The following is a 22,702-nucleotide window of genomic DNA, read 5'->3' on the forward strand; positions in this document are numbered from 1 at the left end:
TCCTTTATTTATCCAGTTAAAAAAAATCTCGTTGACAATAAAAATGTTTTTGTTTTTTTTAAAAGATTAATCTGCCCAAGAGGACAGCAGATATTGCAAAAAATATCACAATAGTTCTGTAAACATATTTTAAGTGGACAAAAAGAACCGGATTGCTTACAATAACACAGAGTTATAAAGATACTTGACAAACGTAATTTTTAAATTTTATATTTATCCCCTTTGTAAACCCTGTTCACCGAAGTCGATTTACCAACATACGTAAAGACATTACACATTTAAAACACACACACACACACACACATTGGGAATCACTTTTTGCCAGGCGATCACTTTTTGGTACAACACCGGTAACGCATTCATTCGGTCACCTGTCCAGTCTGTCATATAGCTAAATAAAACAAATAATTTAATTTTAAAACAAAACGTGATTTTGAATGATAAATGTGACTCACCACAAGTCTTAGGACGTTATGGTGTTAAATTTTAAACTTAAATCACTTAAAAAAAAAAAAAAGTACATGTGTAATTGTGTTGTCTGCTGTTTTGAAGGCTTCCTCCAGTTAAAAGATTTATAGCCACACTACAAATTTGGTTTAAACACGCATCGTGTTTTGGTGCTTTTAGTGGTCCACACCTATAACAACGTTATTAGTTTTGACTAGCGCAGCCATTACTTTAAACGGCTATTTTTTATTTTATTTTTTTACATTTGTTTATTGCTTTTATCATGACTACTCATTACTTTTGGCTGCAAAAATCTTAATGCACCATAGTAGCGTGATTTGAAGGTGTATGTTTCCCCCCGGAGTCATTTTGTCACTGTACCGCCCAAAAAGAGCGAGTTTGCGCTGTCCTCACTAGGAAGTGCGGAGAATTTTATGCGCTTTTTTTCAGCTGGGTTGGCTCATGTCAGCTGGTGGTTATTTTTTCGTTGTTACAGTTTCAAAAGGCTGCCATAAATTGCCACAGCACGGGATAATAATCCGCCAGAGGCGTTACGGCAGATCTTTGAAAAATGCCCCGGAGAAAGGTGAGGCAGACTCAACCATTAATGCAGATAAACAACAACATAACGTCATAGCTAATGTTAGCCGACGTAGAGGTAAAAGAAAACAAACTGTGTGGGAAGCAACTTACGGGGGCTGCAAGCTAAAACGCGTTCCTACAAGACGAAGTGAACGGCTTGTAGCATTCGTAGAATATCAGTGCTAATAGAATCGCATAAGTGAGCTGTCGATCTGCTGCTGCTATATGGCTAAGCTAGCTCAGGCTCATATTGCTGAGTTGCAAGAATATGTTGTTTTTGAAGCGTCGCTTCTTTCTGGTACCCAAAGAAGAGTTTTAAACATGCTGGTAACTTTGTTCACATTTGTAACGGCTGATTGGTACAGTGGGAATCCCGAACACACTTTAGGTAGCAGCAGCTTTAGCTTACTGATGAAAAAGCAATAGGCAGTTCTTTGGGTGCGAGGAGGAACGGGCGCCCGCACCAAAACAACAGCTGTGATTGGACGGACGCCTGACAAGCGTCGCGTTCATTGATTCGCATTTTCTAACGCCCGCCTCCTTTTTAATTTAATTGGTCGTATGCAAATTGTGCGCGCAGCCTCTTGTTATGAAGTTGTCAAACATGGTTTGCGGTAATAGCCCGTGCTGTACTGATGTTGTTTCTGATCTTTGGGTTTCTTTTTGGCTCTGTGAGTTTTAAAAAGTGATTCAACTTACATTGTTATAAATTCACATTATTATTAAAAGACAATTAGTTAGCCTAATAATATGTTTTTACTATTATTTTATTGATGTTACGCTAACGTCCATAAAGCAGGATAACCACATTGGCCTGGATCTGCCTGTACCGTTCTATTTTTATCAAAGTCTGTAACTGTTCATTTGTTTTCATAAATAGTTAGCAAAAAAAATGAGAAAAGAATGGGAACTGAATGCAACAAAGTGGTCACTGTTTCTACATTTCATTTAACATAAGTTAGAAATGTAACTAAATAAATACTGTGACGATAATAATGGTTGTAATGAATTAAACAGAGAGAAATGTACACATTGTTTGATCCTGTTTTCATACTTTTTGTGTTTGTTTTTGTTTGTTTGTTTTGTTTTTTTTGTTTTTGTTTTTTTTGTTTTGTTTGTGCAATGATTGACAGCCCTCACTGCCTAATTAGTCTAGTGTGAATTGTCAGAATAAAACAACAGTCCATTCATTATGCTTATTAGCTAACCTGCAAGCGTGCTGATTTGAAGAAATCAGCTGGACTTCTAAACAAACCCAGTTGTTATAGGTTGTGCTTGGTACAATAGATTAGCTGTCCGGACCTCCCGTGGTGATACTGGTATTAGGCTTATCTGGAGTATTTACAAGTCCTTGGTGGGAAGAGGGGGTGCAGTGCTGGAGGAGATTTGAAGGGGGTGATGCTCCTCCCCCAGAATGGGATCTTTGTTGGATTATCCTCTGGTGAAGAGAAAAAAAAGTAACTTTGTCACATGTGGTTGTGTTGGCCGTCCATAGTTGTTGCTTCTAACAGATTGCTTCTAACTTCTAACTGCTGCTTTCCCAGAGGACCGCTGGCAGCAGCTCGGACGGGACGGAGGACTCGGACTTCTCCGCTGATGTCGAGCATGCTGAAACTGCTGAGATTGTGCACAGACGCAGCAGCACACGCTTGACTCGCGCGTCTCTGCGACTCAGCCAAAGTTCACAAGGTAAACATTCACATTTGGACAGAAATACTAATTAGAAGAGAGATCACTTTAGTCACCGTTAACAAATTTCGAGCCAAAGGTTTGCACAAAAAAAACTGACCAAAAAAAAAAAAAAGTTGCATGAAATGGAAAAAACATAACTTGTTGAGATAAAGGTGCAGACAGAAACTTTAGCTTATTACATCTATCCTTTTCACATTCTTTAGGTTACTGTGTAGCTTTTGGGTGTTCTGGAAGCATAAGAATCCAAGCATGTCTACATGCTGTGTAATTTTGTCTCTATAAGTAATATAAATTAAAGATGCATTCATTCAGAGTCCAGCCTGAGACTTTAAACCCTCCTCACTACACTGGTTTAGACATAGCTATTGTATATGGGCAGCCATAGAGGATGAATGGCTTTAGACAGACTGATCTCCCTCATCTCTCACACACACACAATCACGCACACTCCCACCCCCGGGTGACCTCGTTTTGCTCTGGCTATCAGAGGAGATTTAAAACAGAGGCTGACACTGTTTCCTCTGCTTTTTGTCAAGGAGAGTTGGCTACTCTTTCCTTGTATATTCCCCCCCCCCCCCCCCCCCCCACACACACACACACACACACACGCACACGCACACAGAAACAGCAAAGAGACTGTTTATCTGCAAAAATGAAGTGGATTGAACGGTTTTCTTTTAACTTTTTCGTTTGGATTCAGCCACTGACAAACTACTTACACATTTTACGAAATCAGTCATTTCCAGTCAAGTTTCTTCTTGGAAGAGGAGCAGAGTCCACTCAGGGCTCCAACAGCATTTTTTCATGGTTTGGCAGAACCTTTCATTTTAATGCTTGAAAATCAAATTATGAAGTAACTGGTGATCACTCTTCTGTTGATTAATGAGTTGGTTGAGTAGTCCACTGAAAGGCCTCTTAAGTCATTTTACTGCAGTAAATAAAACACTTCAACACTTCCCCTTTCTTTTGTAGATAACTGCAGCTCTCCTGTAACTGTGGGTCCTGATGAAGCTCTGGACTCAGCCGTAGAGTCAGCGCCAACAGCTGTTGCAGCATCAGTCTTCTCCTCCGGGCGCAGGGTCACACGCAGCCAGCAGGGGGCGGCAAACACCACAGCCAAAAAATACCCACTACGGCAGAGCAGGTCGTCCGGCTCTGATACAGAGGCTCACGGTATGATTGGTACAATACTAGAAATCAGAACTGTCTCATTCCTCAGAGATGCTCTAAACATTTTTTCTCATTAAAAGTTGAGCTTGGTCATTGCCCTCGTGCCAGTTAGATGATGAATTTGCAGTAAGAGATTGGGAATATTCTCATGAATGAGAAAAAACTGGAAGGAGGGGTTCAGGGAGAGAAAGAAACAGGACAGGCTGAGAACGAGAGTGTTAGAAAAGCAAGAGGACAAAAGAAAAGAAGGAAGAACATGAAGGTGCAGCGGAGAGGAGAGGGAGAATTGTTTTTCCATTTGACATCGTGATGCCATTCAGCTGATGTCACGAGGCCTGTCTGTGATCACAGTGTGTTCCTGCTTATAATATGACTAATATCTATCAGTAGATATCCTGGGCTTGTGCTTTGTCACTGAGACGAATGAATTACTTCATAGACACCAGGAACCGTTATCTAACTTCAGCGGATGCAGGAGATGATCATCTGCAGGATCAGGTTACTTTATTTGTACCTGTAGACAGATTTGGTTTGCAAAAGGTTATTAGGTTGTTTATTTTAGCTTCATATATCAAACGTTATATACTGGACATTCAAACGTGTGATGCCAATTAGTGGTGGTGGAGCAGAAACTGTTCTTAAAAAATGGATGATTTGATATTGGAGTGACCCAGGTCTGAAAAATGAAAAAATATGGACATGACATGAGTGAAACCAGCCCACTGAAGGAACAATGGGTCTGGAGGTTGTTGCGCATTGTTCCTTCAGTGGGCTGGTTTCAGTCATTATGCTAATGTACTGTTTATAACATTGGGGAAACCTGCAGTCAGCTGAGACTGAAGAAGTCACTTGGATGAGTGACGAAACGTTTCTCCCACTGAAAACGCTACGTCCAGATGAACAGAATCAACTTTTGGAGATTTTCTTACCTTGATGATTGAGCGTGCATCAAAACTTAGGGATTAATAAAGTATGCTGAAATTAGGGCTGGGCGATATGGCCTAATATCCATATCGTCGTATAATTTGAAGCATATGCGGTAACGATATATATCGTGATATATTCTCTTCTTCTGTATACCGTATTTTCCACACTATAAGGCGAACTTAAAATCCTATAATTTTCTCAAAAAATCGACAGTGTGCCTTATATATGAATTCTGGTTATGCTTACTGATCTCAGACCGATTTTATGTGGTACACGGTGCTCAAAAATCTGTCAAAAATATTTTAGTACGACTTTGGTAAGCTACGAAGCCGCACCGCTCGATGGATTGTTGGAGCATTACGGCTACCGTAGTCAGGAGCCTCACGGAGTAATCTGGGTCCTAAACTCCGTCCGCTACATGTCCCAAAGTCAAACGAACACTGTGGCTTCACTGAGAGTTAAAAACTGTCTAAATTCTTTCATCTTTAATAAAATGATCAGCGTTGCTGCTTTACCAGGTGTAACAATTAAGTTTAACATCCAGGCATCCATGAAAACAGAATGTATTAAATTTAACGGAGTTAGAAGTTAGCAGAAAGTTAGCTTGCTAGTTTCCACCTAAACATGATATAGCATGTTCTGACTAAGAGATTTCTGAAACAAATTAAAACATACAGCTCTGCTATCACTTCCAACATAAATGAAGACAGAAAACTAAACAGCAGTGACGTTTGTAGGGTTACTGAAGTTTGGCTAGCTGGTATATAATGATGTGCTACGTGATCGCTAGCGACACAGCTATGTTAGCATAACATAAACAGTGAAGCTGAAGGATGAATGCTAACTTTTTTCCACTTGATAAAAGTTAACGTGAGGGTTCCCGATGGTTAGGGACAAATGCAATCGCATGGCAGGATGCTGTAAACGGACCGAAATTCAGTCAGGAGAACAACTGAGATAATCCATCCACAATACGAGGTTAGTCATTAATATACTGCAACAACATGGAAATAGAGCAGCTGCGAGAGAATTCAACATTAATGAATTAATGGTACGGAAGTGGAGGAAGTGCATTTTTTGGCTTTCCTCATATTCCAAAACGTGCTTCGTCTCTCCGCTATTACTGTCGCCCGGCATAATTTGCAGATGAGATTGCTTGCAGCCGCTGCTGCAATGCTTTCGACCAAAACAGGCACAGCTTGATGATACCATCAACATGCTCTATGGCGGTAGAGCGGTATAGTCAAAATCTCTACCGTTGGCCAAATTCATAGCGTTTCTACCGTATACCGTCTATACTGCCCACCCCAAGCTGAAATGTCGAAATTATCTACCATAAAATGTTTATACAAATTGGAGACTGTTGAGCAGAAGGCCCAGCTGTGATAGAATGACACTGTAGTGACTGTGTGTTAAGTTCTGAGTGTTTACAACATGTAAGTAGCATATCATTTAACCCTTTGCCTGGCACCGTCTCACTGGACAGAAATCACTTGAGCTGCCGCTGGTGCTTTGCTTTCATGCTACTTCTACTGCTGTCCCCTCTGTAGACACAGAGTTGGACTGACATGTTGACTCGCCCTACATTAGTGAAAAACCAAAAAAGAAAAGTGTTGATGTGCCTGCTTCGATTGAGCCGCCGGGGTCTGTGAGCTCAGACACTGGTGTGCTGCACTAATATGTTCCTTAATATTAGATTTTTCTCCGGGCAGCCATCGCCGCAGGGTGTTAACTACCTGTGTATGTGGTGACAAACGCAGTTAACAGAGGTCTCCCATATGATGTAAGACAGTTGACAGTTGGAGGCACACAAAAATGATGTGACTTTTGTAAGAATGTCCGTTTGACACGACATATCTTCGTTGTCGCAATTGACTCGGTAGACGTCAAACAAGGGGCGGATCGTGACGAGACCCCTCCTCGCACACCAACAGGCAACGCCCCGTCATCAGAGTCGGACATTGAAGTTTCCAGCCCGAGCAATGACCTGGTGTCTTCTAGCAACGACATTGTAGTTTCACAAGAGGAAGACGAGAGGTTGGCCAAAGAGCTGTCACTCAAAGAGGCCGCCGCCCATGACCTTTCCCACCGGCCCAAACGCCGGCGTTTCCACGAGAGCTACAACTTCAACATGAAGTGTCCCACACCTGGCTGCAACTCACTGGGTGAGTGCACAGACTGGCACATGTTTCACGGCATCACTTCCTCTTCAGAGCATCTCCTCATCCTCTTCCCATTCCACCCCTTCCACTTCTTCCTTCGGTCTCTCTCAGGTCATCTCACAGGGAGGCACGAGAGACATTTCTCCATATCAGGATGCCCTCTCTACCACAACCTCTCTGCCGATGAATGCAAGGTACACGCACACACAAACAGAAATAAACATGATGATACATCAACGGGGAATTCAGGATAAGAAGTGAGTGTGAAACTATGATGCTACGTGCTGTGATGTTTCTGCTGCGGGGTCGGTTGTGAGTTGTTGGTGGAAGACGGTGTTGATGTTTTGTCAGGGCAAGGCATCGACGCGCGACAAACAGGCCGAGGAAAGGACGCTGTCGCACCGTCAGGACGAGAACAGACACTCCACGAGAAACCAGGTAACACGTGGACGGCACGCACGCAAGTAAACATATAAAACATAAACAAGTCCATCAGACGAGCCCACCATTGTGCACGCATGCTTCTGTTAAGTAATTCCCTTTGTCAGCTGAACTCAGCCTATGAATTTAGATGAAGTGGATTGTTACACAATGCTGTCTATGTGTATGGAAGGGAATCCCCCCCCCCCAACAAGACAGCACAACATCACTCTTAAAGCAGCAACACCTCACATCATGCTGCGATTTGTCAGAATAGCAGGGTCAGAGGCAAAGTGATGAAGAGCTGCTGTAGGTAACTGTGGTAGGACTCCTCGCTGCCTGACTCTATTGATTCATTTTGTAAATAGATGTAATAAAGAGTAGCAGCAATATGACTGCACTGTTACGCTTGTTTTAATTCTCTGCACTGGCTTCCCTCTGATCCCGAATCACAGTAAACCCAGGTCAATTATATTGAGGAGCTGTTTTTGAAGTTAGTTACTACACACCAGATTACTTACACTTATTTAATGTAATGAGTGAATTATAATAATTTATCTGGATACTTTAGACTGAACTTGAGATATGACCATGCTGCAATAAGACCCAATAAATCTTTTTTTTAAGGGCTAAACTACTGTTTGCATATTAGATCACATGGTCAACAATATGTCGTGATGTCTCCTGGCTGAAGGCTGATCAGTCAAACCTGGTTACATGCAGACAGTATAATGCTAAGTCAGTTATACATCCCGGTGGGATGCCAGTGCAGATGAGAAAAAACTTGAGATTTTTAGACAGTTTTGTGTTCCAAAAGCGATAAAATGTCAATTTTAGGGGTCTTACTATGTTATTTAAACCCCTTTATTATATTCATGGATTCTACTAGTGGATGTGCATGATTAACATTTCCAAATAGCACTTATTTGTCTTATGCTGCACCTTGGTGCAGCCACTAAGTTCATTATCTGAAAGAAGCAGTTAAGCTTCTCGCCCTTTAACCTCCTAGGACCGTTGTCTAGACCAAAATACTATATTTTGCTCTACAAGGGCCTGATATCCACTTATGAGGACATTATACTGCCACTGTCCTATCGAAATTTAAAACAAATGTCCTCATATGTGGATCTCATTCTTCTCAGAAACAAAAATCAGGTAAAAAAAAATCACGTAATTCTTTGTTTTTACATACATCAGGTCCCAATCAGCCCAAATAGCAAAGAGAAATTAAAAATGCATGCCATGAAAGAGTTCGGGTCTTAGGAGGTTAAAGTTACAGTGTGTAAAATCTCACCACTAGATGTCAGGTGGTTGCAGATTGCAGTCAACCGAATTCTGTTTTCTTACACCTCCCAATTCTAGTATATAGTTCTAGCTACGGTGGTCTCTGCAGGACAAAGACCTCTGCCCACCATTCATTTACACTCGACATATTAAATGCTGTTTACCTCACAAGTCAATGTGCCAGGTGTCCACGGCTATAAACTTTATGAAAGCAAGTCGATGAGCTGGTGATGACAGTGTTACTGAGGTGAGTTGTTAATATCCTGAACATTTTTGTCAGAGGCAGTTAGCCTCTGTTAGCTGCTGTTAGCTCCTTTTAGCCTCTGTTAGCTGCTGTTAGCTGACATCAGTGAACTTCATTCGAAGTGGAAATAACATTTTATTATCTAGTTATTATGTCAGTGAATAAACTCATACGATGTGTAATCAAACTGTTTATTTGGAGGGAAAATGTGATTTTTAGGACACTTGAGCGTAACATTAGTTGGTATAACGTTAGCTTATAACCAGCTGTTGAAGGCACATCAGTGCCTCACAATTCTCTTTTTCTCCACCTTTGTCCTACTACATACATGGCCAGTCTTTAGCCATATACATAAAACACGATTATGGCTGCTGCATTCTATCCTATGTACTCCTATGTATTTTTAAGGGATTAATTCTAAGTTTATGAGAAAGCATCAGTTTGTTGGAAGACATAATTACACGCAAATCCATGTTTATTTATGAGTACAATATTCTTTTTTTATATTGATGAATTCTGAGCTTTTGACTCATAGATGTTCTGTGAGTTTATTATTTAAAAGTTGGGGCATGTTTATTATGAGCATCACCTTTGTGTGAGTATATATATAAGTGTTTTTGTGTGTGTGTGTCCTCTCAGGCCCCTACAGACCGTCAGCTGCGCTACAAAGAGAAGGTGACAGAGCTGAGGAGGAAGAGGAACACTGGCCTCAATAAGGAGCAGAAGGAAAAGTACATGGTAAGTGGATTAGATAAGAGTCTGTGTGTGTAATATATCACATATCATTTGATTGTACCTCTCTCAGCCAGATTTCCTATCTTGACGTCTTCTCTGGTCCCCACTCACTACTAGGAGCACCGTGAGAGCCACGGAACGAGCCGCGAGCCTCTGCTGGAGAACATCACCAGTGACTATGACCTCGAGCTGTTCAGGAAAGCGCAGGCACGTGCCTCGGAGGACCTTGTAAGAGAGAAAACTCATCTTCATCTCCCCCCTTACACTTTGTCTTCTTCCCTTTATTTTTGGCCTTATTACTCTTCTTCTCTGTTGCAGTCCGCAGACCCTTCCCTGCAGCTGCAGGAGGCGTCTGAAATATTTTTGGTAGTTTGGGAAATCACTTCCTGTCTTTCCGTGTTGGGTTTTTTCCCCTTCTGTTCTGTCACTTTGTGGCCCATTCATTTGAAACAATTTGTTATTCTCAGACAGACATACTTGAAATATCACGTTGGATTTTGGAAGTATTTTGATCTTTTAACTGCGTTGCTCTGGCGATACATTTCTTTATAGAGGTAAATGAATGACTAGCTTTTCAATTTCAAAACAAAATCATCCTGAAAGCATCTAAGTTAGAATTTCCATCACACATGCATGTTTTTACTCTTATGCTTGCAGCTTTAACAGTTATCTGATCATTGTGTGGTAATCCAGTCTTAAATGATTTCTTGTTTCTTGTTATGTTTTTTATATTAACAGTAGCAAAGTTTGTTGATTCACTTCCTCATGAACAACATTTACACCCAAGTATTTTCTAAAGAAATTTGCTTCATACCTTTTTTTTCATTTGAATTCTTTTCTTTGTAGTTCTTCCTTTAAATTTTTCTTCCTGCATCGTTGTATTTTGTTTTTCCTCCACTGAGGTTTCCCTGAGCGTGACCTTTGATTCGCCCGATCCTTTTCGACGAATAATTGAGATTTGTTTTTCTCTCTTTCTCCGTTCTGCCCTTTGCCTGCACGCCTGCCCTGTCTTCTTGTCCTCTCTGTACCTTGCCTTCCTGTCCCTTCCTGTCCTGGTTGTGCAGGAGAAGCTCCGTCTGGCTGGCCAGGTGTCGGAGGGCAGCAACATGATAAAGACCATTGTGTTTGGACGTTACGAGCTGGACACCTGGTACCACTCTCCATACCCAGAGGAGTACGCCCGCCTGGGGAGGCTTTACATGTGCGAGTTCTGCCTCAAGTACATGAAGAGTCAGACCATTCTACGCAGGCACATGGTGAGGCTTACCACTATGATTATTATTATTATTAGCTAGAGCTGGGCGATAGAACGATAACGATATGTATTGCGAAATAACTTTTTCTCGATAGAAAAATGAAACTATTGCGATAGACCTCATCTCTCTCTCTTCCTCTCTTATATAAAAAAAAAAAAGAACAGCCAATCCAAATTAAGTAGCGCAGAGCCGAACCAATCACAGCCGCAGCGTCACGTCACGTAACTTGTTACGTACAGCACAAGTGCCAAGCCGCACATGTGTATTTGTTTGGGAAGCAGCCAGCTGCCGGGTAATGGAGGAAATGAGTGTGCTGACTAGAGAAAAATCAACCGAGAGCTTGGGTGACCAGGTTACTGAAGAGAACAGATGACCAATGCCGGAGAGATTGTCGAAAGGAAAGGCCAGAGAAGTTCCGTAGTGTGGAGGTATTTCGGCTATTTGAAGTCTGACAAAAAACACTGAAAAAAGCGCGCACTGTAAATTGTGCCGAAAGCATGTTCCCACAAAGTCTGGAAATACAACAAACCTTTTTTTTATCACCTGAAGCAGTGCCACCCACAAGAGCACGCTCAATCTCTGACTGAAAGCGCTAATTCACCATTGAAAACAACCAGGGGGATCCCTGTGAAGCAGCAACAGTCAATTGAGTCGGCTTTCTCCAGCGTCTTACCATATGACAAAAAAGCTAAGAGACATAGCGACATAATGAATGCCATAGCTTACTGTCTTGCTAAAGACATGCTACCAATAAACACGGTCGAAAATGAAGGATTCAAGCAGCTAATTAGGGTAATGGATCCTCCTTACCAACTCCCTGGACATAAACATTTCTCTCAGACAGCGCTTCCAAAGCAATATTATACAAGTTACTCAATTCTGTCTGTTCTTCTATAAAACAAACTAAGATTTATTTTTAGAATTAATATTTTGTTTCTAAGTGGAATTGACAATTTAGTAGTCTGTTTTGTTTGTTCTATTTTAAAACTTAAACGTTTTAGCGGCTGCCTTTTGTGTAGTTTGTAATATTTGCCTTTATTTATCTGAAACTGAAGTCTCATGTTCTTTAAGTACATCTGCCCTGTTGAACTTATTATGGGAAATAAATATTTAAATCAAAACAAGCTGCTGATTATTTCACATTTTACTTGTGAGCAACGGCACATTTGAATCTTACAAATATAGTTATTTGGCTTATATCGTGATATATATCGTTATCGCCTGTAATGAAAAAAACATATCGTGATATGAAAAAATCTTATATCGCCCAGCTCTATTATTATCATTACAAGAAATTCCAATACATTAAAATAAGATAGATCGCAGTAGACTCGTACCAGATTAGCATTGTTGAACTCTCCTACAGTAGCTTGATAACTTCTCCCCCAACTTTCCACTGATTGGCTATCCCTCACAAACACAATAGCAGGTGGGTGGGGCTTCTGTGCTCAAAGGCAGTGCCTGAGATGGACCATGTTAGGACTATGCATTCAACACTGTGCTAGTGTTTGAAGCAGGCTGAAGCCTGAGCTGTTGGCTCAGAGGGATGTGTGGCGTATACACTGACTTTGTTATTAGAAACATTGGCTCTATGTGACCATCCATCATTGTAATGTTACAGAAACAAGGCAAAGCAAATTACAGTACTGTGCAAAAATCTTGAGTCACCCCTAATTTCTTATTTCTCTTTTTACATTTTTCCCAAATATGAAATTCTGCTGCCAGACTTTGTCATTTTTTTAAACTGGTTTTAAGCAGTAACTCTCCAGGCTTTCTGAATATTGTTCAGTCTTTGCTTTTTCATTGCTTTTCAGTCCAGGTCTTTATTTCAGCCAACAGCTTTATTTTTTGGCATGATGATGTTCTTAAACACACTGCCAAAGCAGTAAAAACATACTTGATAGAAAAATACAAATCAAACACTGATCACTAACTCTCATGGGCTGGCCCCGTCCAGAGGCTGGACTTCAATGTTACTGAAGAAAGAGAACAGAACAAAAGGCAGCCAACATCTAAAGAAGACTTTTGAATGTCCTTTAAGAAGCCTGCAGAACTATTCCTGAAGACTACGTGAAGAAAAGTCGAATAATAAAATGTCAAGTTTGTAAAAATTGCACAAACTCCGTTTTTGTCTTATATACTGTACTCATGTATGTTTGCAGATACTGCATTAAATTCCTGCACCCATTTCCAATTTTCCCTGCAAATTACAAAGACATGAGGTGGTCTGAGACTTTTGCACAGTGCTGTAGGTCCCCCTGTTTTTGCACACTGCAGTTTGGCTTCTCCTGTCATACTTAAAGGTTGTCCTTATGCTTTCATTCCGTAATCAGTAAACGGGGAAGATATACAAATAATTTCTCAAAGTGTTATTGAGCTTGAGTTTATCTCAGTTAAAGTATCTGATTGATAAGAAAAAATAAGGTGCCAGTCAGTGACACAGAGGTATCAAAGTGAAAATGGACTGAGCCTGGGCTATTGTCTTAGACTATCTCAGTGCCTCGGGTGCTCTATAATATAATTCCTACACCATTCAGACTCCATTTAGATAAAGTGTGTAACTTTACCCTTTCGGAGATGTTTAGACTCTTTCTGTATTTAAGTGATAAGGCTGACGAGAACGTTTTTCCAAACTGGGCGCTTGGCTGAAGTGAGGTGTTTGGAGCCTGACTGTCAGACAGATTAACTGCACAGCCACAGCACTGGCAGTGTTAGTGATTAAATATTAAAGCCTAAATATATGGGGGGGGGGGGTAAGCTCGAGAGAACAGAAACACGTCTTAAACCATTTTGAAAATGCTTTTGTTGTGAGACATTTTTACACTCTCGGGTCTCTCAAACAGAATGATCCTATTGTTTGGATGATTGGTGTATTTTTGCAGCTCGGGCCAGTGTTTCCTTGAGGCTTATATCGTCATCGACAGCAAGTTGAAACAGAGCAGCTACAACTGAAATAAATACAGAAGATAAAATTTTAAAAAAACAATTGGCAAATACAGAAAAAATACTTTTTGGGATTTATTTATTATTTGTAGTTTATTTCATTGGGGCCACAGGGGGTTCTGTTGCACTTCCCCACTGTGCACCCCCCATCCCCCATCTTACTGAAACAGTGAATCACAGAGTACCCTTTACTCCTGGGCACACTCTAATGTTGCACCAGTTGAAGATCTAAACAAAAGTTAAGCTCTGTCTTGATTTCTTCATGTTTGTCTTGTTTTTTTTAGGCCAAGTGTGTGTGGAAACACCCTCCAGGTGATGAGATTTACAGGAAGGGGAACATCTCTGTCTTTGAGGTGGATGGAAAGAAGAATAAGGTGAGAGAGTCGCAGTGGGAGAATTTTCCCACCAAATACTGAACTCTAAACTTAAATATGCTAAATATCAAAACCTAAGCCTCATAGCAAGTTGGCGAGCAAATTTAATGGCGGTTACATTTTGATTTAATGTACTTGAACTTTAGGCTAAATTTGTTCAAGATCTTAATATTTCAAATCTAAAGGCCATTACACACCGGGTGCACTGTGAGGGGAAAAACCAACAGAATTTAGAATTTGTAACACAGAAAATGTGTTTTTGTAGGAAAAAAAAATGTCCTCAAAAGACAGAAAAAATGTCTAATGAGCTAATCCTGATGTTTCAAAGGAAGAAACAGAGATTCTTGGTTCATCCAATAAATCCTGCAAACCTGCAAAATAGCGCGGTCGGTGAATGGCTGCGATAAATTTTTTTAACGCACCAAACATTTGCACATTTATGCATCTGGTGTGACAAAAAGGCCTTAACAAGTATTTCCTCCCTGTGGAGGAAGGCAGGCTGTACATGACTGAGGTGTGGAAGACTCTTAATGTATTTATACCTGATGGGTAATGTGAGCAAAGAAAGTCAGTGCAGGATTGTTTGATTGGCTAAAACATCACCCATGCTTGGTTTTGCTGTGCGACCTCTTCCCGTTATGCTTTCTGCAGATTTACTGTCAGAATCTGTGTCTGCTGGCAAAACTCTTCCTGGACCACAAGACTCTGTATTATGATGTGGAACCGTTCCTTTTCTATGTCATGACTGAAGCTGACAACACAGGGTGCCACCTTGTCGGATACTTCTCCAAGGTAACTCGGGGCCCGTAGCGTTTCTTTCAGCTGGATTACTTACACAAACAGTGTGTACAGATAAATCCTGTTAGAGTATTTTATGTGACTGAACTCTTCTTGAAAATAGGGAGTGTTAACAAAATTTGCAGAAAATGACTTTTAAAGGAATACGCTACAACCCAATCTCTAACATGTGTACTTGTTTTCTTTTAAGCTCTCAGGTCTACTTATTTAATCCTTCACAAATGTCTTTACCAAGAAGTGTGAGCTGAATTTAAAACAGTGTTTCTGATAAAGTTCCACACAGTTTGTAATGTCAGCTGCTCTGTGATGTTGGGCCAAAGGAATCAGATCAGAGATAATGCATTTTCATACTGCTACAGCCTCCATAGTCCTGCCATGAGCTTTGATTCAGCCTGTTACCTTCATGCATTCATTCTCCTCCCACAGGAGAAAAACTCCTTCCTGAACTACAACGTATCCTGCATCCTCACCATGCCGCAGTACATGAGGCAGGGCTACGGCAAGATGCTCATAGACTTCAGTGAGTACATACCCATTTTTCCCCTCTTACATTTAAACGACCTCACACACTGGCCGGAGATTCTGCACAGCGCTGTACAGTGACAGCAGATGTAGGAGCTTGAGGTTCCTCCTAAGCGTAGCCATCCAAAGCACTCCTCTCTCGGTTTGTCCTGCCAGGTTATCTGTTGTCCAAAGTAGAAGAGAAGGTGGGCTCACCTGAGCGGCCCCTGTCCGACCTGGGACTAATCAGCTACCGAAGTTACTGGAAGGAGGTGCTGCTGCGCTACCTGAACAACTTTCAGGGCAAGGAGATTTCCATCAAAGGTCAGAAAGTTCAAAATGCTGGATGGAGAAAGAGCAAATATTTGACTTCTTATTGATTCTGGTTGATTATGGCTGCTGGTCAAATTCTAGATGAGAAGAAAAGCTTATAATACAGTGTAACGTTAGGTAGGAGCCAAAAAACAAAAACAGCTCCTGAAACTGTGTATATGTGTGTATATGTGTGTATATGTGTGTATTTGTGTATGCACGCATTCAAGCGTGGCCACTTTTGTGAATGGATCAGAGAGCACTGCAGCCATATCGAGTCAATGTACTAGTGATAAATGAAGACGGGCACACACGAGGCTTCCCCCTGTGGTTTTCTGGCAAAGAACCGGTGACTCAGAGGAAGCGAGGAACACCCTGCTCCCATGGTGCATCACTTCTGTTCGTGCTGCTCGTTTCTGCTTCTTTGATTAAAAACAAACGGTGCAGCCACACACTCACATCTTTGTAAGGCATTAAGGCACAGCAGTGCTTAAAGTGACACCGGCCTCAAACACATGACACACATTTCCTTGTTTTCATGTTGTAGTCCAGCTCATATGCTGCTTGTATTTCCTTCTTTATAAAACATATGAAGGATTTTGGAGTATTTGAAGTTATTCACACCTCTGTTTACTAGCTTACATTTGTATTGTTTCATGGTGCATATGCATCATGAAACAATGGGATTGATGGGATTGACATCATCATTTAACAGCACTATAATCATCACGTTATGTATTCTAAAGTTTTAAATAATTTCACTTCAATATCCAATATTGTGTTTAGTTTTTACCCCTCTGCTGTAACAGGCTGATGTGGTATTGTAGTCACAGACACCCAAGTTTGTGAATGCGGTAACTCGAGAACGAGGTGATGTTCGATATCTTAGGTGTATCCACTAAAAATCTCAGACGAGTTTGAATCTCAGTGACCTCAGCCTCAAGGTCAGGGGTCAGAGGTCAAGTTTTTATATAAATCTTGTCAGTGCAAAAAGTTGAGAAGGACGTCACGTAGGATTTTGAAAATGCTAGCTACCATAGGTGTATCTAATTGGAGGTTGGAAGCACTGGCACCGCCAGTATTTTATAGGAGTTACTTTTTATAAATGACGACTTCACTGCGAGTGTCCTTCAGTGCGATCTGTTTGACACACAGAATAAAGAAGCAGCGAAAAGCACCAAATAAAGGATCGTCATCAGGGTCAGACAGCAACCATGACAATGTGACTAACCAGCGAATGGTTCAGTAATAACACTCTGTTCCTTCACTTCTGAGCATCTTTTTATCCTCTTTTATTTGTATTTTTTCTTTTGAACTCAGAATGTCTTCTTGTTATTTTGAATTTAGGAAAATGTTTCCAGCTCACAAAGAGTGATGACAGTGACTCTTCTCAGTCACCCCATTCTGCTGCTCTGTGTGTCCCTGTGCCACAGATAGTAAAGTTACATCTGAGCTTTCTGAAGACTTGAAGGGAGTATTTTAATGAAAAAAACTTAACTTAAATATGATTTTTTTTAAGATGTTTTTTATAGGTGTAATGAATGCAGGGAAATTATTTGAAAGCAAAGCTGCTGATGATTCATCCTTCTAAGTTTTCTCTCAACTTTTATGTTCACAGAGATCAGCCAGGAGACGGCAGTGAACCCGGTGGATATAGTCAGCACATTGCAGTCCCTCCAGATGCTTAAATATTGGAAGGGGAAGCACCTGGTTTTAAAGAGACAGGTATGAAACACAGCCATGCTGTTGTCTCTGTTTAGTAGGATAGCCACTCTCTCCCAACTAGCAGCTGGTTGTTGTTTATGATTCTAATAACCAGGGTTCCTTTGCGGGGTTTTTTCTTCTTCCTTTAAAGGACCTTATTGATGACTGGAAGGCCAAGGAGACCAAACGTGGTAACAGCAAGACCATTGACCCCACAGCCTTAAAATGGACCCCACCCAAAGGGACGTAGTGGAGCTACCGTTACACACTCCAAAAACACACAGTCACGCACAGATCCTCCTCTGTACACTGGCATGCTCACAGACGCTGAGTCTAAACCCTCACTCACTATTGTACGAAACGCTTTCAGCAGCTACAGCACAGTCACAGACACGGACAGTCACTACTCTGGGTTCAAGTAACCACAACGTTAGTCCACAGGTAGGATTCCTGATAAAAGAGTTGTTTGGACATTTCTCTAACATTTGAATTAGAAAAATAAGAAAAAATCCACATGAGTCTGGGAATGACTTCTCAGAAACTGGACTGCGTGTTAGTAAAAACCCTGAGTTGCCAGGTTTTTAATAGCAAGCGATCAGAAAGGACTTCTTTCTGAAAGGAAAGCTACATAAATAAAATATGTAAAGGAAGAGGGCTAATGAAAAGCAATGTTTAATTTCCGTGCGAGGGAAAACTACATTTAGATGTGTCTCAAGCAATAAGCAGTGTAATAAAGACGGATTACAGAATACATCCTAACATACAACATCCAATACAGTACTTAACACGTTTATAGAAAAGAAACATAAATTTCCTTAGTGTGTGGCGAGATGCTATAAAATTTAATCATTAATTAATAATTAATGATAAAATTTTGTTTTATTACTCTTTTGATAGGAGTAGACATTTTTACAACAAAGCAACACTGGGGTTGTCGCTGTCTTTTCATTTTTTACGAATGACATGCTCTATGCTAAAGCTAGCAGCAACTGCTGCTTAAAGTTAGCTGCTTTGTTTTGTGTGGGCATTTAAAAAATAATATGGTGGAAAATAAGAATGATATTCAGTCACAATCTTGAATATTTATTTCCCTGTTCAGGGTGTAGCACGACCCTCACCCCATGGCAGGCAGAATAGGCTTTACCTACACTCTCCTAAATAGTATTTTATAAGCTAGCAAAAACCACTACTAAAGTTAGCTGGTTAACATTTTCTTGAAAATGGGCATTTTGGGAAAAAATGGCAAAAATAACACAGATATTCAATAAAACTTTTGAATATTTCTTGATTAGACAGTATTTTTAAGTAATTGTCTAATCAAGTAATTGGTTGAGTTTAGCTGATTAGCTTTTGGTAAAAGATTCTTTTTTTAAAAATGGGGGATAACATGAGAATGTTATACAATGTTGAATTTTGGATTGTTCTGATGAAATGGGCTTTGAGTTTTATGTAATTTTTAACATTTTCACAAATGCACTTATACATTTTACACAATAGAACAGACAGGTTTTATTACACACTGACCACAGCCACTACTCATCTTTAGGTTCTTTTGACGTGTGTATACGTAGCATGGCCGCTGATATCTTCTTGACCTCATTTGTTGTCTGCGAAGTGAAGGTAATCGTGCATCGTTAGCGCACCTTCTCCCAGACACTTAATTAGCACAGCGCACCAGGCCCGCTTGCTAATCCAATCAGCTACATGTGGTATCAAATCTACAGTCCATTTCAGTCTGTGATCGAGACAAAACGTAGGTCGGCAACACTTTGACTCATGTAAACGTGTTTTTGCAGACACAGACCAGCTGGTTGTGATTAAACAGGACCATGTCTGGGCTTGGATGTAATACTGCCATCCACATGATTAAATGGAGAGTTTTCAAGCAGACTGGAGAAGACATAAGGTTGATCATTCCTCTGAGACGAGTGATGAAATCTAAAGAAAAAAAAGTGTCCCAAAGTATCAAACCACAGTGAATAAAAAACACTATGTAAATTAACTAGTGTTCACATATTTGACACACACAGAGGTGAAAAGTAACCTGAAAAGTGATTTGATCCAACATAAATTAATGCATTTTATCAACTAGATGTAGTTTTGAAAAGCTAATATGGTTTTAGGTCAGGTGTTTTACCTTGTGTCCTTGTGGCTGTTTGAACCCAGAGCCAATCAGTAACCGAGCTTCTCTTCTCATGCAACAAACCCTCACATTGTGTCCAGTATTTAACCCGTCTCATGCATCTCTCGGTTAGCAAAAACCTATAGCTGCCACTGGGCCACGTTTGTACCGTCACCAAGGAGGAACCCACCCAAGATGTGTGTTTATGTGTGTTTTCAGTTTGTTTTTCTCACCCAGGTTTTAAGACTTTTCTCTCAGTTGTGTCTGCAGTTTCATTTTTTAGCAGTTTTTAAAGTGTGGGAGCTCTTGTGTGCTTTGTTTGGTTTTGTTAAAGTTCTCAATGATTTTCATACTTTTTCTACCTCTGAGGTTTTACCACTGTATAAAAAGCTAAAACGGCGCATTAAGCTTCTGTTTTTGTTTTGTTTGGGGTTTTTTTTAGTGTTTGTGTGTGTTAACGTGAAAATATGTAGATGTTACTGCCCAGCGAGTGTTTTTTTCTTTTAATAGATTTTTTAAAAATAGCCTATTTATATTCTTTTTTAAAAAAAAACACATTAACTACATAGAGCGTAAACAAGCGTAGAGGAATCTCTACTTTCTAGGGAACTGATTTCCTTCTGAATCAAATATTTATCTAAAAAAACTGTATGTACATTTGAATGTGTCTACCAGCTCTTGGAAAGTACAGGAAGAAGAATCCAGAACATTTTCCCCACCAACAAAGGCGATGACGGAAGTCATTTACATTTCAGAGGTTTATTCCGTGTTATCAAAAGTGACGTGATTGAATCAAAACATGTCGCTTTGCACATTGTCACTACTTGTTAGCACCATAGTCGATGCTGTGAGCTGTTAGAAAAGGGCAGCCTTGTTGTGTAAGCTCAATAAGCATGGTTGGCAGCACTTTCAATTTTTTTTAAGTTGTCCTATATAGCCCGCTGTGATTGATTAAAAGTTTATTGTAATTCTATTGACAATCTCTATATTTATTGATCTGGATCAACATGTTGATGAATTTTAACCAGCATTTAATATTTTGGTAAAGGAGTAGCTGGCTGTTATTACCAAATATGGATTTGTGAACATTGATGTGTGATTGATATCTCTCTGGCGTCTGTTTGGTAAATATGAAGCTGCAGGCAGTTAGCTTATCTTAGACTGGAAACTGGGAAACGGCCATTCTGACTCAAGCAAATAACCGACTTTAAAACAAGAAATTCATTTTTTGTTCAGACTAAACATCTGCAGAGGACTCACATACATCCTAACAATCATCAGTTTAGGTAGATGAAGGAAATACAATATTTAAACACTGAGTGACTGGCAGTCACTAAAAGCAAAACAAACTAGCCACTGCTTGTAGCTTTTTATTTGTTTTTTACCAAACAGACACGGGGTGGCTTCAATCGTGCCGTCTAACACTTGGTAAGAATCAGAAACATTGTGCATAAGTTTAGACAGCAGTTGGCTGTGAAATTAGAGGTGTGTTGCCAACAATGTCACATTGAATCAACCATTATCTTTTTTTATTTGTATATTTTTTTCTGTAGCTTTGATGTCACGTTTGAGCCATTTTCTTTTCCCGACTACAGCTTGAAGTTGCATTTCTTCTTGTGTTGAAACAACTGTTGCCTTAAAAGTTCATTAGTTAAAAAATCAGTGTCTTTTTTTCTTGTTTTATATACTGATCATTTCTGTGGATAGGGTTATCTGCATTTTACATATTAATATTTTCTTTTATCCTGTGGTTAATGTGGTTAAATGCACTGTCATCATTGGGTCTTACATCACAGCACAGGGCAACAGTGCTAACAGACACTCCATCTATCCTTTTAGCACCAGCTCTCAATAAATCAATTTTTAACTCATGTGCGTTAACAGCAAAGTGCGCTTACTTACCTTTTTTCCTTTTTTTGCCTTTAAATGAATTTCCAAGGAATAAAACACATCCTCAAACACACTCCTGGCTACAATGTTTCATACATGATTGGGACACTTGTGCTCTCGAGGTCTTTTTTGGCTGAGATGACTGGTAAACAACAGGCTTTGGTTTCAGAGAAAATATTATAGAGGATGGGTTCCTTTTTTTAAGGCATCCATTATGCTGATATTTAAGAGTCTGACAAGAAAAAATCCCATCATAAAGAGTGTACTCTTTTTCCTTCTTACCTGAGCAGAAAATGGACCTAATTATAATGCTGCAAACAGCCCATTAAAACCGTAAATAACTGAAGTGTATTGAACTTTAGAAAAAAAATCAAATTTACCCATGTGTGTAGTGTCCTTGTTTTCCAGAAACCTGTCCTGACGTTGTTGTGCTTGTGTCTATTTTCCCATCACCTTTTCATTCCTCCCCCCGGTGCCAATGGCAGCTATAGATGGACAGTTTTAGAGCATTTTGCTGGTTACTAACGCTCCCATATGCTATCACAATTACCTGGAGAAACAAAGAAGCATTCCTTCGCCTTTCATAGGTCACCAGCAAGCTGTTGTTGTAGTGCTACCTATTTGAACTACTCACACAAAGCAGTGACACAAAAGTAGCGTGACATTGATATGTAGCTCAGTTGTGCTTTTGTACCTGCTTCTCCTCTTTGCCTTCCTCTTCAATAAAGACAAATGGTGAAACAAATTGAGAGATTTCGGCTCATGTGTTGATCATGTCCGCTAACAGAGCATCCTTAAAGGTTTAAGGATTGTTTAGGCTTTGACAGTTTGCTCAGCTAGTAAGGAACTAATAGACAAAAGGATATTTCTATGTGTCGTGCCAATTTAAATAACTAAATATGCAATGCCACTGATAGCTTAAAGAGGCATTTCAGCAATAGTAAGTATCCATTGGCGTAACTTTGTGCTGAACATTGAGGGGGGTCAAGATCTCTGTCTAAATAAATAAATAAATCTGGGTAAATTCCCAGATGATTAAACATGCAACTATTTTGCTGGTAATAACTGAAATGAGTAAAGAAAATCAACAGCCTATTTATGCAGGATAATTCATTATTTTATTAGGGGGATTATATTGG

At 40.1% G+C, this 22,702-nt stretch overlaps 1 protein-coding gene across 2 annotated transcripts; it reads left to right on the forward strand.

Annotated features, from left to right (window-relative positions):
- The first annotated feature begins 812 nt into the window (after window positions 1-812).
- Window positions 813-22,308, forward strand: LOC100706121 (histone acetyltransferase KAT7). 2 transcript variants are annotated; one of them, XM_005468561.4, is made up of 15 exons: window positions 813-1,033; window positions 2,574-2,718; window positions 3,694-3,894; window positions 6,702-6,983; window positions 7,092-7,174; window positions 7,332-7,418; window positions 9,568-9,666; window positions 9,781-9,891; window positions 10,728-10,919; window positions 14,147-14,236; window positions 14,888-15,028; window positions 15,461-15,554; window positions 15,713-15,859; window positions 17,466-17,572; window positions 17,703-22,308. In XM_005468561.4, the coding sequence occupies exons 1-15, from the start codon at window positions 1,019-1,021 to the stop codon at window positions 17,799-17,801; spliced, it is 1,893 nt and encodes a 630-aa protein (XP_005468618.1). In that variant the 5' UTR covers window positions 813-1,018; the 3' UTR covers window positions 17,802-22,308. The 2 variants fall into 2 exon arrangements, with proteins under 2 accessions (XP_005468618.1, XP_005468619.1); XM_005468562.4 differs by having other exon boundaries at window positions 9,781-9,870.
- The last annotated feature ends 394 nt before the right edge of the window (window positions 22,309-22,702 follow it).

Source organism: Oreochromis niloticus, linkage group LG4 (assembly GCF_001858045.2).
Source record: "Oreochromis niloticus isolate F11D_XX linkage group LG4, O_niloticus_UMD_NMBU, whole genome shotgun sequence".
In the NCBI taxonomy this organism is placed as follows: Eukaryota; Metazoa; Chordata; class Actinopteri; order Cichliformes; family Cichlidae; genus Oreochromis; species Oreochromis niloticus.

Bases quoted from the DNA above. Each gene is read 5' to 3' on its own strand.
- LOC100706121 (XM_005468561.4), top strand. The intron at 7,419-9,567 runs GTAACACGTGGA...GTGTCCTCTCAG, and splicing joins GACACTCCACGAGAAACCAG to GCCCCTACAGACCGTCAGCT. The intron at 17,573-17,702 runs GTATGAAACACA...CTTCCTTTAAAG, and splicing joins ACCTGGTTTTAAAGAGACAG to GACCTTATTGATGACTGGAA.